Source organism: Lotus japonicus, chromosome 6 (assembly GCF_012489685.1).
Source record: "Lotus japonicus ecotype B-129 chromosome 6, LjGifu_v1.2".
In the NCBI taxonomy this organism is placed as follows: domain Eukaryota; kingdom Viridiplantae; phylum Streptophyta; class Magnoliopsida; order Fabales; family Fabaceae; genus Lotus; species Lotus japonicus.
This window is the reverse complement of record NC_080046.1, coordinates 9,115,050-9,131,508: the sequence shown is the minus strand read 5'-3', so window position 1 is coordinate 9,131,508 and position 16,459 is coordinate 9,115,050. Positions and strand designations below refer to the sequence as shown.

The 16,459-nt window shown below is 35.2% G+C and overlaps 1 protein-coding gene across 1 annotated transcript; it reads right to left on the bottom strand.

Moving 5' to 3' along the window:
- Window positions 1-11,510: 11,510 nt before the first annotated feature.
- On the bottom strand, window positions 11,511-16,246 carry LOC130723459 (ras-related protein RHN1-like). The gene is given in 8 exon segments (XM_057574531.1): window positions 11,511-11,720; window positions 11,722-11,792; window positions 12,854-12,947; window positions 13,607-13,680; window positions 14,249-14,297; window positions 14,952-15,119; window positions 15,806-15,883; window positions 15,960-16,246. Coding segments are annotated over 8 exon segments (630 nt in total). The 5' UTR covers window positions 15,999-16,246; the 3' UTR covers window positions 11,511-11,663.
- Between the last annotated feature and the right edge of the window lie 213 nt (window positions 16,247-16,459).

Here is a 16,459-nt window from a genome sequence, read left to right as displayed (position 1 = left end):
ATTAATGTCTATAGGTTTTAAACTAAATTAAGAATGTTCATCAATTTAAGATAATATTTTTTCTACTAAATAAATATCAAATCTCCTAAATTATAATAAAATATAAACAAAACACAACCAAATGTCATTTCCATGTACTAAAAGATCTCCTTCAAGAATATCCGTAATAATTGCTCAAAAGTCTTAAAAATATTTTATTTAATTCTAGGGTTCTTCAAGCCTTTCGTAGTCAAACTTCGGCTTCTACAAGTCTTTCATAATCAAGCTTCTTCAAGCTTTCCTAGTCAAGCTCAGGCTTCTTCAAGTCTCTCAAAATCAAGCTTCTTTAAGCTTTCTCCAGTCCTTTCGAATCAACTTTAACAAGCTTTCCTTCAGAACTACGTTATCTTGATGTCTCTCTAATATATTTTACACAATTAATTAGAGGGGACCGTTTATAAAAGGACGTCGTAGGGTGCTAGTACCTTCCCTACGCATAATCGACTCTCGGATCTAGCTCTGATTGCGAATATAATTTCTTTACGGGTTTTCTCCCCCATGCCTAAGATTGAAAGATTACCCATGGATTAATTACAAGTTTTGGGTTCATGTACTCAGTTACAAATAACAGGTAAGCTTTAAATGCAATTTCAATGTATTTTCCAGCGAATATCCTAACTCCAGATTTAACATACCCTTTTATGATCTTCATGCAACTTCACGCAGAGATTCTGCGTTGTTTTTTCCGGGAGTTTAAGGCGAAACTCAGAGATCAGTGAACTTTGATCGCCCCTGCGGAAAATACTCATGTTGTTCACTGCAACATGAACTTTTTAGATCCTAAGCTAACTCAGGAATGGTATTCGCTGCGTGATTTCAACAACCTTCAAGAAGATTGACTTTTCTCCCTTGGTTATGTTGGTGATTGTGCTTTTCATTTCACCATTTTTTATCATGAGAAGAAGGAGATTTTGTATCCCCCATGGATCACCATGCGAGCCCTTTTCCTGTTGAGAATCATGACATGGTCATTGATGAACCCCAAGTTTCCCTTCATAACGATGTTGTTGTTGACGATATTTTTGAAGTCAGGCTTGTTGCAGATATTGGATTAGCAAATGATCAGATTGTAGAGGTAGGTCTTGCGAGGATCATTCCTGGATTCGATGGTCAATATAAATGCATTTGGACTCACAACCTTTCCATTTGTCAAGCTACTCGCTACATGCTGATATGTTTATTGTTACATGCAAATATATTTGTAACTAAGTACAGGAATAAAGGTTGTTTCCAGAGGAAAATATATCTGTATGTAACAATAAACATGCCAGCATGTAGCGAGTAGCTTGACAGATGGAAAGGGTGTGAGTCCAAATGCATTTATATTGACCATTGAATTCAAGAATGATCCCCGCAAGATCTACCTCTATTATCTAATCATCTGCTTACAGAAGATCTGCAACAGGCCCGACTTCAGGAACGTCGTTAACAACAACATCATTATGAAGAGCAACTAGCGGTTCATTAATGACCATGTCATGATTCTAAACAGGCAAAGGGCTCACAGGGTGATTAATGGAGGGATACATAACCTCGTTCTCCTCATGATAAAAAATTGTGAAATGAAATACACAATCACCAAAATAACCAAGGGAGAAAAGACAATCTTCTTGAATGTTGTAGAAATCACACACCGAATACCATCCCTCAGTTAGCTTAGGATCTGAACTGTTCATGTTGTAGTGAACAACATGAGTATTGCCCGCAGGGTCGATTACGGTTCACTGATCTCTGAGCTCCGCCTTAAACTCCCTAACTAAACAACGCGGAATCTTTGTGTGAAGCTGCATGAAGATCATAAAAAGGAATGTTAAATCTGGAGTTAGGAAATTCGCTAGAAAATACATTGAAATTGTATTTTTGACTTGCTTGTCATTTGTAACTTAGTATAGGAACCCAAAACTTGTAATTAATCCATGGACAATCTTCAATCTTAGGCATGAGGGAGAAACCTCTTGGAAGAACAAGTAGAAGAAGGGAATGAAACAAATAAGACAAATGAAAAGAAGGGGAAAAAACAACCGGGAAATAGAGTAGTTCAAGTCAGAAAATAATGGAATCATGAAGCTTCAGTGAAAATTGAACGTATCTATGGGAAAAATTAACAAAATCATGAACTAAAATTGAATATCTACTCATTATACACCTTAATCTAGGGGATCATGACTCAGTAATAATGTTTTAATAAAAATTGAATATTCCTTCCATTTTTTATAAAAAAAAGTTATGATTCAAATATCTATTCCTTTTTTCTTGAACTTCAAATATCTATTCCTTAATATGAGGGTTTCTGACTTTATATCATTTAATTTTAAAAAACTAAACATATTCAGCAATTTATTTAATTTAATCAGCCAATAATTTAGGTTGATAATGCACCCAAATTTTAAAATTATGTGGAAGTTGTAAATAAGAATTAAATGGCAGAAATTTCAAGGAAATTTGAAACAATATTGAAACAATATTGATTTGTATTTAAAAAAAAAATTGATTTGAATATCCACTCCTTAATTCAAGAGTTTTTGACTTTATATCTAAAAACAAAACATATCACGAGTTATTTATTTAATTTATTCAGTTGATAATAATTATATGTTTTTTTCTGAAAAAAAAAGGTAAAATAAGGGCCACTATGATTAAAATAAGTTACAAAATGTTATTTTAGTCATAAGTAAAAAAATCAGGTGTCCATAATTACTTGGGGCTTAACCACTTGTTGTTTAAGAAAAAAGTTTTATAATCATGGTAAATAGCTTACAAATTTAGTTGTTTAATTGGCCATGAAATAAGCGAATTAGCTGTTAAGGTTGGTGCAAATTAGTTAGAATTTAACTAGTAATCAACTGTGAAACAAAATAAGGGCAAATAATTTATACATGTTTTAGGGGGGAAGAGAACTTCCAATTTTATATGCATGTAAAATAAATGAAAAAGCATAATTGAATCAATATTTGCTTGAAAGTTTGCTTGAATTATTACTTATTAATACCAAATTTAAATTTAAAATTTCAAACACAAATCTCTATATTATTTTTACATTTTTTAAAAATAATAAAATCATTAACTAAAATTGAATATTTACTCTTAACCTATGAGATCATGACCTTTTTTAATTTATTTGTAAAAAAAAAAAAGAAAACGTATCCCCATTTATTTTTTTTTGTGTCTGGAATGAATATTGATTTGCTTATTTCTTAAAAAAACATATTTTTAAAATTTAAAAAATCTGAATGGAAGATCTACCCTTTAATCCATCGAAGGGATTTTGACTTTATATCAATAACTTTTAAAAAACTAAACGTATCACCACTAATTTATTTAATCTAATCAATCAATAATTTAGATTGTTAATAATTATATGTTTTTTATTTTGAAAATAAAAACGGTGAAATAAGGGCCAATGTGATTAAAATAAGTGACAAAATATTTTTTTAGTTATTAGTAGAAAGAATAAGTTGTCCATATAAACTTTCAGGGATTAATTACTTGTTTGTTGTTTAAGAAAAAAGTTTTAAATTCTGCTTGAATTTTTTTTTAATTACTATTATTTAATAGTACCAATTTTAAATTTCAAATTCAAATCTCTATATTATTTTTACATTTTTAAAAGTAATAAATTCATTAACTTAAATTGAATATACGAAATCTATGGGATCATATACATATAAACATAAGAATTATGCCAAATACTTATGATCACTATATACAGTCGAGAATATAAATACCTCTAAAAGGCTTTATTTTTGCAAATTGAACAACAACTAGGGGTGAAAATAGTCCGGGCCGAGACATGCTTTTCGTGGCCCAAGCATGGCCTGCATTCTCTTTTTGTGGCCCAAGCCTGGCCTATGACCTATCAATAGGCCAAATTTTAAGGCTTGGTCAAGCCTTTCATAAGGTTTGGCTGGCTTACAAGCCTACTTAAAAGCCTATTTAACAGAAAATTTCACCAAAAGAAGGTCATTAGGCCAGTGGGCTAATAGACCTTTTTATATATCATTGCATTTTCTTTTTAAATAAATAAACTTGTATATCATTGCATTTCAAAGAACAAAACCTCAATTAAATAAACACAACTAAAATTAAATTATATATAATTATATTTATTTATTTATATTATTAATAAAAATAATAGATAAGTAGGTCGGTCTATCAGCTCAAATAGGCTAATTGTTTGGGTCTGACCTTTTTAGTTAAATAAACATTTTAAAAAGCCCAAACCTGGCCTTTTTAATAAACGAATCAGACCGGGCCGAGCCTCAAACGAGCCGAGTCATAGGCCCCTAACGAGGCACCTGGCCTATTTCCACCCTTAACAACAACCACAACATTCGTCATATCACCAAATGCAAGGTGAGCCATTACTTCAGCAACGTATTTTCCCAAATAAAGCACATTCAAGTCGAACCCTATTGGAGAAAGATGGTAATTAATAACGTAAGTCATGTAAGTACATGAAACAGAGATTAAATTAAGCAAGGAAGAATGCGTACCCTTCTTGGTAAGTTCAGTACTTATCCTTTTGTGTCCAGAACCATCTTTCTCAAACTCTTGTTCACCACTTGCTCGAGTTAAAATACCAATAACATATGTACCAATAACAACATACAATTAAGAGAATAAATAATTGAATAATTATACTCCATGGGCTAGAAAGGAAAATATACCAATAAGAAATGAGGAATTCGGGTCCTTAAACATTATGTCAGACAGTGGCATGAAAGAGTTAATAGCCTTGTTTGAAAGCACACGAACAAAAGTTAATAGCCTTGTTTGAAAGCACACGAACAAAAGTATGTATATAAAAAATAATCTTGAATGGATGCGAGGTTGGGCGGAAATCACAGCCGCTTTCACCAACACCAAAAAAGGCAATCTGGTACGCTCGACCTTCGGTCAGCAGAGATTGGAATCGATAAATAAGAGTCTTCATAACTGAAGCATGGATCATAAAACCCTAGATTTAGTAACCCACAAAAATTAGAGACTAATAAAACAGGGAGAACACGAAATTAGTAATAGTTTTGAAAGGGGAAAAAAGTTATACCTTATGATCCATAAGAACCATATCCATGGAAAAGGAGGGCTTGGATCCATATAAGCTCGATCACTTTCACAACAATGGTCCAGGTCTCCTTCGAGGGATTGATGGTTGTGAGATCGTCGATTGTGCAAGTCATCGCAAAAAAAGAGATGATTTCAAAGGTTGGAGACAAAGAAAGTTGTATAGAACATTGATGGTAAGCAATCACAGAAGGGGGTTTAAATAGTTGAAGGCCACAGGTAAGATGGAAAACAATAAATAATTAGGGTTTTTCCTAAATGCAGATGAAAAAGGAAGGAGAAGATTCAATATCTTATTAAAATTAAAAATTGGTAAAAAAAACTCCCTTCCAATTAAAAGGAGAAGAGACAATTTCTGTTTTAAAAACAAATTGCTTAAAATGGGCGGTAATTTTGCAGATGAAAAAGGAAGGAGAAGAGTCAGGGGTAGATTTCAAATCAAATTTCTTAAAAGGGGCGGAAATTTGCATATAAGATTAGAAGGATAAGAGTTAGCTTTTGTTATTAAAACAAATTCATTAATATGGGCGATAATTTGCATTCGAATAAGGAAGGAGAAGAGTCAGTGGCAATTTTAAAATCAAATTGCATAAAATCAAATTGCATAAAAGGGGGACATTTGCAGATGAGAAATGTAGGAGAAGAATTAGCAGATTTAAAATCAAATTGATTAATCGGGGCAGTTTGAAGGAGTACAAAGAGAATGGTGGCTCAGATGAAGGAGAAATAATAAATGCTGATATGGGGGCCAATTAAGCAGAATGAAGGAGAGAAAGACACGTCATTACATGAAGAAGATGGAAGGAGGATGAGGCACGTAAGCATTTTGAGTGGAAGAGTTATTTTGGAAGGAGAATTTTTCGTGGAATGCCACGTCAGCTAATTGAAGCTTATAGTGTTGTTCTTTTCTAAGGTATATAGATAGATGATTTGCAAAACCAGATCAATGCCTAAAAAACCAGAAACTACAACTGCTTTTATATATCTTAAGATTAAGATATTCATTTGTTAGAAGAAAAAAACTCGTACCTTGTAAAAACAATTTCAAAAGCAACCCACAAGGCATCAAAAACCGGAAATCAACCCACTAGGGCCTGTTTGATAGCAGTTTTAGTTTTCAGTTTTTAAAATAGTTTTCAGAAACAATTCTTAAAAACAGTTTTCAGAAAAAGAAAACAGTTTGAATGACATGTTTTCGAACATTTAGAAAACTGATATCTGAAAACTAAAAACTGAAACTGAAAACATCTTTTACCTGTTTTGGTTTTTTAGTTTTAAAAACTGAAAATGAGAACTGTTTTTGAAAACAGGTCTTACCAAACAAGTTTTCAGTTTTTAAAAACTGAAAACTGTTTTGGAAACAGTTATCAAACAGGCCCTTAGTTTCCATCAACTTCTCTATAATCTTCTTTAATGCAGGGGCACTCACAACACAATCCCTATCACTAAAGCAGGATCTACCTTCTTCAGCTGCCTTACAAAGTTTTGGATCTAAAGGAACCTTACCGAGAAAGGGTACCTCCATTTCGCTGCACATCTTCACTGCTCCTCCGCCACTACTATCAAACACTTCAGTGCAAGCGATCAAGTTCACCATTTCCGGTGCTTTTTCTCTCATGTATTCCAAAATCCACTCTGTAACGTCTTTTTGCTCACCGTTATCTGTCAGCTTCACAAACTTAAAATCCGTAACGGGCTGGCACAACCTACTCATATTCTCTACAACCCCAAGAACTTTCACTCCAACTTTCTTGCAAAAATTGACTTCTTTCCTCATGTTGAATATCTATTAAGATTTAGTTTATAATTAGTCTTATCTCATTGAGATATAGTTAAGATTTGTTTATCTATTTTAGATTAGTATCTATTTAAACAGAGATGATATCTATTTAAATAGAGATAGGTTTAGATGGATTTAGTTTGTTTTAATCTCTTTGTTAGTCTATATATATTGTAGTCTAGTCAAGTATTATGAATGAAATATACAAGTAATATTTTCATCAAATTCAAGTTAGTATCAGAGCAAGTTTCGATCCTACCGCTGTGAGGGGGCTCCTCCCCTGTGAGCCCCCTCATGGTGACTTTGCTTCCGCTTGTTAGTTCTAGTTGTTTTCTTACGGCCTTGTTTCTTTCTGATTATGGTCCCCTTTGTCTTGGAATCCTAGTAATGTTCAACCACTATCAAATCAACGTCCTTCCACGTGTTGCCTTCCCAGCCGTCATTCGTGACGCTGCTTCCACAGAAAGGTTCGCCATGTTCTCTTGGTTCTTGCGTTTTTGTCAGCCACAGTCACGGTGATTTGGTCTGTTTCACCGCCGTTTTCAATTTTGCCCAGATTCAGAGTATTGTTAGATGTTTTTGGAGCCCCTTGCTCTTTATCGTGTGATTTCAGGTTATCTCTTTTGTTACTTCTGCAAATAAAATTGAAGAAAAAGTTGGAGAAGGAAAATATTCTAGTTATTCCCTTGATTAAGTTGCCGCAATGATATGCAGCACCATATCACTGTATGGAGTTAAGGTTACTAACGTTTTTCAAGATTTAGAAGAATCAAATTTCCTCCGGCCTTACATGAGTAAAGTCATTGAAGATATATTTAAAGCATGTGTGGCTTTGGAATTGAAAGAAGTTGTGTCTCAGATTTCTATTTCTGCACTCTGATTACTACAATCAGAGATTATAAGGATTTAAGTTCTTGGAGCCTCTTGCCCTTATACGTTTGTTCGTCTTGCTTGGTGCTATTTTTATGCTCTTATTTGAGCCTCTAGTTGTTGTCCTTGTTTGTTGGGTTGGAATGTGTGATTTCAGATGCTGAATTTTCGGTGTGGAAACCACAAAAAGATCCTTACATCTGTGGTGATTTCTCAAAATCAGTTTTTCATAATTCATGTGAAGTATTCGACCAGAGTAAGCGGTGAAGGGCAATTTCAAGTCTCTACAATTTCTAATTACCGCATTGCATTGTGTGCTCCGTTTGTGTGTGAATTTCTTTCTCCGGCAGCAGCGATTTCTCGAGTTAATTATATTTGTTACAAGCTATGCATATGATATATATGCTCTAGCTTGAGGGGAAGTGTTGTGTGAATTTCTCTCTCCGGCAGCAGCGGCTTCTCGAGTTAATAATATTTGTTACAAGCTATGCATATGATATATATGATCTAGCTTGAAGGGAAGTGTTAGATATTGTTAAATATCTTAGAGACTACAGTCAGCCACCGCCGCCGGATTCCAAACCACGCGCCTCCCATCTCTCTGCGTGTGAAGTCCACGCCCCGCTATCTCGGCTGCTTTGTTCTCGCTGGTCCTCTTTGTGTATCAGCCAGGTTGCGCCTCTCTCTCCGCTGCTTTGTTCTCGCTGATTCTCTTTGTGTATCAGCCAGGTTTGGTTTTAAGGATCCTCTGTTTTGACGTGTGTTGTGCCATCTCTCATTGTTGGCCACGTTTGGTTTGGTTTGGTTTGGTTTGATTTGATTTGGTTTGGTTTAGTTTGGTTTGATTTGGTTTAGAGTTTTAACTTTGTTTTGACGCTCAGGTTCCATATTGGTTTTTGAGACTTGAGTTGTTGTTTGTTGTTTTTAGTTGGTTGTGGTTGTTTTCGTTCGGAGCTATGTGTCTCTGGTGTTGGTCTAGGGATTTTTGGTCATGTTCCTCATTAGGTATTTTGAGAGGTCGATTGTTGTTCTCCTGATTTTGGCCTCATCCTATTTCCTTTTCGAGTTGTACTATGCTTCTAGTTTTGTTTATTTTTCAATATATACAATTTTTGCTTTATAAAAAAAATCTATGACTCTCTATATATATATATATGTATTAACTTGTTATAGATGTGACTTTTAAGGGATTTATGAAGAGAAATAGATACAAAATTTAAAACATAAGAAAAACATGGACCGTTCCATTCCCTAAATAAATAAGGGTTTAAATGTGTTCACCGTCCCTGAACTTTGAGCGAGATCTGGTTTCCGTCCCTCGCCGGAAAATCTTCCTAGCGCCATCCTCAGACTCAAATGTTTGTACGGAAATCGTCCTTACCGCCGATATAGCTCCGGCAGCCGTGCACGTGGCCATGCCACGTCATTTAATGAAATGACATGACATTTAAATAAAAATAAAAAAATTTCTTTTAAAAATTGTAATTAAGCCCTCTGATTTAACCCTAACTAAACTATATGCATCCAATTTGTTTAGCAACCAAGAAAACAAAAAAGTGCAACAATCAAAAAGACAAATGAAAAGAAAATTTATTGAACCCAAAAAGAACAACCAAAATCCAGAAACTGTGGGTAGACGAAAAGAACAATCACAATCTAATTTATTTAACCATTGCAGACAAAAAGAACAAAAAGGTGCAGCAATCAAAATAGTTCTTGCTACAAAGATACATGGAAAAATTTGTAGAAGAGAAATAAAAGACAAATTCCTTCCCACTATCCCAATCATATCACCAGCAAGGCTTAGTCCCCATCACGAAGTGCAGAATATCATCATCATTTCATCTTATCAACATCCCAATTTTCTGAAGAAACCGCCACCACTACCACTGCAACCCAAACCCCCAGCTATGATCAAAATCCAGAAACTCGGTGAGAGAAAGAAAGGGGTGAGGGGGGTAGGGGAAAGGTTGAATCGGAGAGTGAGGAGTAAACCCACCATGCAATCCACTAAACCCAGATTCGGAGACGTGAGAGAACAAAGAACCATTCCAGATCCAGACAAAATCAAAACCCCATTTTTCTTCTTCTTCAACCTCCACCCGTCTTTGCAATCTTTACCTGGGTTCTGCTATGGTACCCAGCAGTTTTACCCACATAGAGAAGTTTAGCATTGGGGCTAACCAAATCCAACACATCATTAGACACCAACCTATCATACAACAACAAATCAGCACTCTCCTCTGGATGAAGATGAACTGTAGTAGGAAGATGTAGATGAAGCAGTAGCATGACCAAACCCCAAACCCAAATCAATGAAACCCTCAAACCCAAATTAGTGAAACCCCCAAACCCAATTTAGCACAAAACCCAACCAAGATGCCGCAAACCCATATGAGATAGATTCGGTGCATCTTCCCCGATGACATGCCTCAAGTCCTCGCTTTCAATCTCTCCTCTGGATGCTTCGATTTCATCGTTTCCCCTCTGGTGGTGGGCGAGGTTGAGGGCGGTGGATGTCGGTGTTGAAAATGAGGTTGGGGGCTGTGGCAGTGGGTGTTGAAGGTGAGGTTGGGGGCAGTGGCTGAGGTTGAAGGCTGTGGCTGTGGGGCTGGGTTGTGGGTTTCTGGGTTTGGGGGATGGCTAAATATTTTAGTGTGGTGTTGAGGTTGGAGGCGGCGGTGGGTGTGGTGATGAGTGTGGTGGGTAGGGGAAGAAGAAGATGATGAAGAATGAAGCTCATGGGAAAAATGATGATGAAGATTGAAGAAGGTGAAGAAGATTATGAAAAATAAGGTTGAAGATTGAAGAAAAGGGACCAAAAGTGTTATTAATTAAGTCTTATTAGTTTTGGGGTTAAAAATTAAATTAGTTAAGATTTGTGGGACTTAATTAAAATTAAATTATTTTTATTTTATTTTTAAAACAATTACATGTCATTTCATTAAATGATGTGGCATGTCCACATAGGCCAAAAGTGACACTTGGCTACGGCGGCCGGAGCTAAATCGGCGGCAAGGACGGTTTTCAAACAAAAATGTAAGTTTGAGGATGGCGCTATGAAGATTTTCCGGCGAGGGACGGAAATCAGATCTCGCTCAAAGTTCAGGGACGGAGAACACATTTAACCCAATAAATAACGACGCCTAATTCATTGACACTGAGAGGAAAGCACAATTAGGAAAACCTAATTCAAAATGGTGGTAATAGGAATCAAAGTTTAACAGGTAGCTCAAAACCTAATTCAATAAGCTTTAAGTTTTAAGTTATAAGCTATCTCTGTAGCTCATTGAAAAATTTAAAGCAACTAAAATAAACTCTTTTACCAAATACTTTTAAGCAGATTTTAAACTCGTCAAATAAGCTTTAAGCAAGCTAAAATAACATATCAGACATTGTCTTATCCTCAATTTTGAGATAAATTTTTTTCATCAAATTTAGGTAAATTTGAATAAGCACGCAGGGACGGAATTAGGGGAAATTGACAGGGGACTTCTTAATTAGTGGAAATTATTATTAACGCAAACTATTTAAAAAAATTGTTACCCATAATTGCAGTAGTGAGTAGATGCCATCTAGAAAATTTAAAATCATGTTAAATAAATGCTATAATAAATTAAAATTAAACAACAAATGCTTGATGCTTCTTAGTTGAGAAGATTGTAAAAGAGGGGAAGAGGGAATGCAAAGAATCGCTAATCTTATCTAGAAACATGCACCTTTTCACCCCACATACCCAGACAAATCAAGAGACTCATAGTACACATCCAAGGTATATATTTTGAACCATCAAGTTCTGTTTGTAAATTGCATTCATTACCAACGAAGCACATACACTAGATGGAGCTCCACATAACAGTGACAGCAAAGTGTGCAGCACATAACAACCACATAAAACAAGATTAATGTTTCAGGGGAGTAAATACAGCTCAAATACTTTATGAACAACATGATGAAGCCCTAGCTCCTTCGGCGGGTCTATCAACAAGAACCATCCCTGCTGGGTTTTGAGCTGGCTGAGCCCTTGGTAACCTCTTGGCTGTTTACACAAGCAATTGTAAGTCAGGCAACGTAATCAAGAGTAACTAAGTAAATAATATTTCATGTGCCACAAAAATGAAGTGGAAGAAGCCCACTAGGTGGGGAATATAAATAATCTAAGTGTGTGTTTGTATAAATGTAACGAGAATGCAAACCAGCTTTTGCCTAATCCAACCCCTCACATCCGTTGGCTTTTATGCCTCAGAAAGTCAATTGGCTATTTCCGTTTGTATCCCATCATCCCACATTCCCATAGAAAACCAATGGAGAAAACACATTTTTCAATAGAAAATGTGAAAGGAGGTTTTGTGGATCGTTGGCTAAATGTGGAATCAGGTAAAGGTTAAACGTAAATGCAAACATTCTCTCCCTCGCCAACGGAAAAAAGAGAAAATATTTGGTAACATTATATAGACCAAGACAGGTACAAGAAATGCAAGTTTCAAGAATATGATATGTCATGAGTGGGTTCAGACAACCACGTCACACTGCATGTTTGATTTTGGTGTTAAAGTTCAAAACCATGGATTTTGGCAAAAGCTTGTGTCTTTCTCTAAAGCCATGATTATAGGACTTCCTACACAAAACTAAACCCAAGACTGAACACAGTCTTGAACTATTTATGTAAGATTTCATGAATTTTAAAGATAACCCGACCGAGAACATAATAGCGATGTCTTGGCCTGCGGAGTGGGAACAGATATTTTGTCAATTCCCTCAAGGAGAATTTCCCGGGTCTTCCCACCTTTTCAGAGTGATGTTCCCTTTTAACTTTTTTAAATAGCAATTCAACTTAAAAATAAGAAACTAAATTCCCAGTAAGCTACCTAAAGTATGAGAAATGCTAGCAACACACTCTTAAACACTCTTATTCCAACACACTTATTTGTTGAGATTCATACAGAATCCACTAAATCATATGGGTTCCAATCCCAATACCCCGGGCCCGACTCCTTATTTACTAGGACTCATGAATTTCAACCAATAAGAGTGTGTGTGGAAAAGATAGTGTTTCTAGCACACCTCCCAAATGCATATTTTATAGGAATGGACTCTCACCTATTTCATAAAATACATCATTAACATTGGCTGCAGTTTTGGCAGAGGTCTCCATGAAAAACAGACCATTTTCTTCAGCATAAACACGTGCCTCCTGCAAAAACAATGGTGCAAAATCCATAAACAGGTAGGCCCAAGAAATGTCATTATTGATAATATATTGGATGTATGCAATACAAAACTACACAAACATATGCAATCGACCAACCATCCAAAGATGCCGCAAAATGGTAGCTAATTACACACTATAGCATCTTCTGTGCCAAAATTGAAGTTTAATGGCATAGGAAATTCAGCAAGATGGTAAAACTATCCCACAGGATAAAAAAAGAATCAATATAGATAAACTGATAACGTCAAACAGTTTATCCAACTTTCATGAAGAAAAGAAGCATTAACATGAAAAAGTACTTTCTGCAATTTGCATCAAGTTTAAAACCTTGAATTTTATCCCCCACCCTCTAGAATACTTTGAAGATTCAAAAACAATGGAACAGCTAATCAATTAGTCAAATCAAACAACGGAGACAATGTCTGTTAAGCCTGTAGTTTAATTCTTTGCTAAAATTCATTGGTATATCAATCCCCACTGCTCTGCTATCTATTGTTTAGGGCCAGAACCCATAACGTCTTCTGTTGTTCTATTTTATATAATTTATGCGCACAACAGACCATAGTTAAAGATCATAATTCTCGTATCAATCACTAACTTACATGGCATAAAAATAAATACTGGAAAACAAAAACACTTACATCAGCAGTCACTTTTCTCTTATCTTCCAAGTCAGATTTGTTACCAGCGAAAGCCATGACCATGTTAGGGTTCCCTGCAACATCAGAATGAATGCAGTATTTGAGATTCTAGTTATACAACTACAGCTACCATAAACCCTGTATTACGAGAGACTAGAGATAAGAACATGAGAAGTAGATGTTTGATGTAATACTTCAGTGCAAAGCTGCTAGTCATGTGTTATTTTTGAACAAAAGGATTAATACCTATTAAATGTTAATCTAGATTTTATATAATTGATAGGCACGGCTGACCCCTTAAAGTAACATGTATAGGGTGAAATAATTAAATTTTGTTTAAACCATTAAATATCATCGGTAATATGTCAAATAAACTCAAGTTCAATGTGGGTCCCTCGCTCTCTACAAATGGAATTTCGAATCTACCTAATTGTACACAATCTTCTCATGTATAGAATCATTCTCAGATCAACTCATGCATTATGTGCGCCATTCAATTATAAACATGAATGCTTAGCAAATAGGTTGCATATAGAAGTTTGCAAATGGTTAATAAATAGTTAGATCTCCTTTTCCCATCTATAATTTTTATTCCTCTTCAGAAAGAAACATGAGAAAACTTCAGAACTAATAAGTCAATACCTTGCTTTTGAAGCTCTTGGACCCACTTCTTAGCTCGTGTAAACGAATCCTGGTAAGCGAAAAAAAGAAGTAATCATATTAAACCTTATAAAAAAATAGATAATTAAAATGTTAAAAGCACAGCATCAGCCAGATCAGAAGACAAAAAGATATACAGATTAAAAGGAAGAACACTTCTAGCACGGTTATCTACTCCTCTTTTAGGAAAATTATGATTTTTCAAAATATAATGTTCCTCTTTTGTCCTTATTGTTTTTGTTTACTATATACATATATAGTATATATAAAATATATGGAAAAACAACAATGTAGCAACCATCCCGCTATGCACTATAGCAGTTTTGGCGTCAGTGGCTACATGCCACTATCCAGGATTGATAATTACGAGGAATATATTTACTGGATTTAAGAAAGACAGCAAAAGAACACTTTCTCATCCACATAACTCAACAGAACACATCTCAATTCTCAACCTCAAAAGTATAAGATTCACCATTCCCATTGTGAATTTGACACTGATAGTGAATTTGACACTTATCAGCCAGTACAAATTGGCTTTTAGCCTTTTACGAACCATAACTTTACATGTAGTATATAAACAAGAAAAAACTAGCAGCATTGAGTTACGTGTCAAAATAAAAATTAGTCAATGTACACCAAATATAGAGGTATTCAGAAATATACAAAGGCAAAGATAACATACTGAGCTAGTGATGTCGTAGACAATGATAGCAGCAGCAGCGCCTCTGTAATACATGGGAGCCAAGCTATGGTACCTCTCTTGCCCCGCTGTGTCCCAAATCTCAAATTTAACAGTTGCATCGTTTACTGCCAAAGTCTGCGAAAAGAATGCCGCCCCTATTGTTGATTCCTGTCACCACCACAGAAGACCATATAACTCAGGAATATAATCTCCATTTTTCAATTCATCTAAAGACTCATTAGGCACAACATAAAAGCTCTCAGAAGTCAGAGGTCAGAGGTCAGAACCCAAAATCCCCAACAAGAACACGAACTCAGAGAAGATATCTCCCTCCCGGATTAGGATTCTCTCATTACCTTGTCATGTTAAAATTTTGTATCTATCTCAATCTATTCTTCATATATATTAAATAGGTGGAACTTTGTGAATATTTATGAAGACAGAGATGGACGCGTAGTTTAAAAGTCACAATAAATATGACATGAGAGGAGTAGGATCTTTTCCCTCCCCCCCCCCCCCCCCCACATCAATCCTTCAAGTATAGCTCCAAAATTCTAACAAGTAACAACTTACTCTCACTAATCACTACCACCTCAATAAAATTCATGATCATATTAAGCTAAGTACTCAAATTCTCCATCGTAATTTTTAAGAAAAAAAGTTAATTTGCAACAACATAACCTCATAAATTAGCTAAACTCAACACACGCTTGTGATAAACCACATGAAATTCAAGGAATATTCTTCATGCACAACAAACCCAACAAAAACCTCTAACTCTGAAGAATTTTCCAATCAAAACGAAGAAATCAAAATAACAACAATAATAATGAAAAATTGGTTGGAAAAATAACCTGAAATTCGAGAAATTGACCCTTGACAAAGCGCAAAACAAGGCTGGATTTTCCAGCACCCATATCCCCGAGGAGAACCTGGTGAAAAACAGAGTCAGAAGGCGCAATCAATCGGAATCAAAAAAACAGAGGAAATCGAAAAGCGTGAACCCACCAATTTAGCATTGAGATTGTTGTGCCCGATCGTAGCCATGTGAAGAGAATTGGATCGATCGGAAGAGAGAAACGAGGACCCAATCAATACGAAGAGATTGAAGATCGGAATGATCAAATCAATCCAAACAGAGAAGAGAAGAGAGTCTTCGTTTCTGAATTCTATTGCTTTTCGCTTACGGTGGGTTTCTTCGCTACCTTCTGTATCAAAACGCAATCGTTTTATATGCTTTTACTTCTTCTTTGTCTTCTTTCTTTCTCTTTTCTTTTGCACTCTTTCTTTTTCACTCTTTATATTTATACTTTTTCTTATACTTATCACTTATCTCAAAAACTGAAAACTTAATAACAAAAGTCACAAAAGATTGAAAAAATTATATTTGATTTCTGTCGGTTGAATCTAGAACACTTTAAAATAAAATTATATTAGATTAAATAATAGTTAAATTAAATCAGTTGAATAACAAAATAGTTTGGTGGCTTGACTTTGACATGCAAATG